Genomic DNA, 534 nt, shown 5'->3' with positions numbered 1-534 from the left:
TATTGCATGCTATACGACCAAGTCATACTGTGGAGGTAGACCAGGGAGATCAGACTGTTACGGACAAGATATCAATGGACAGAGCAAGGGACAGCTATCTTGTGATTGTGAAGGTACGTTCTCAGTGTATTAAGTATAAATATTGTGCCAGTGCTACTAGCCTTCTAACATGGTTTGCCTCTTTTGCAGTGTGTTGGTGATATAAAGGAAGCCGTTGAGAAGAGGAGAGCACAGATGATATCTGGTGGTAAAGGCGCACCATTGATAGTTGTTGTGGACCAAGAAAAATCACAAAGTGCCTGCGTGTCGGTGGCTAAACTCCTTTACAAGGTTGAAAGTGTGCTCCATGCGCTGGACTTGTGCTTCAAGAGCTTCTTTGCCCTCCACATCGCGTATCCAGATGAGAGCAAACACATTTGGATTGTGCTCCAAAGGGCCATTTATGGCTTCACGACAGAATGGGACCCTGAAGTTATTCAAAGCAGTTGGATCCAGGCTTACGCGTAGTGCTCTAGGACTGTTAATTTACTTGCT

The 534-nt window shown here is 45.3% G+C and overlaps 1 protein-coding gene across 1 annotated transcript in view; it reads left to right on the top strand.

The window, feature by feature from the left end:
• The window catches only part of LOC127751665 (uncharacterized), a 9,324-nt gene extending 8,817 nt beyond the window's left edge, over positions 1 to 507 (top strand). The window contains exon 5 of the mRNA XM_052275598.1: positions 190 to 507. Within this exon, the coding sequence (XP_052131558.1) occupies positions 190 to 507 (318 nt within the window). The remainder of the gene's footprint in view (positions 1 to 189) is intronic.
• The last annotated feature ends 27 nt before the right edge of the window (positions 508 to 534 follow it).

The sequence above is a fragment of the Frankliniella occidentalis genome, unplaced genomic scaffold, assembly GCF_000697945.3.
Source record: "Frankliniella occidentalis isolate FOCC.00 unplaced genomic scaffold, Focc_3.1 Scaffold685, whole genome shotgun sequence".
Lineage (NCBI taxonomy): Eukaryota > Metazoa > Arthropoda > Insecta > Thysanoptera > Thripidae > Frankliniella > Frankliniella occidentalis.
This window is presented reverse-complemented; position numbering and strand designations above follow the sequence as displayed.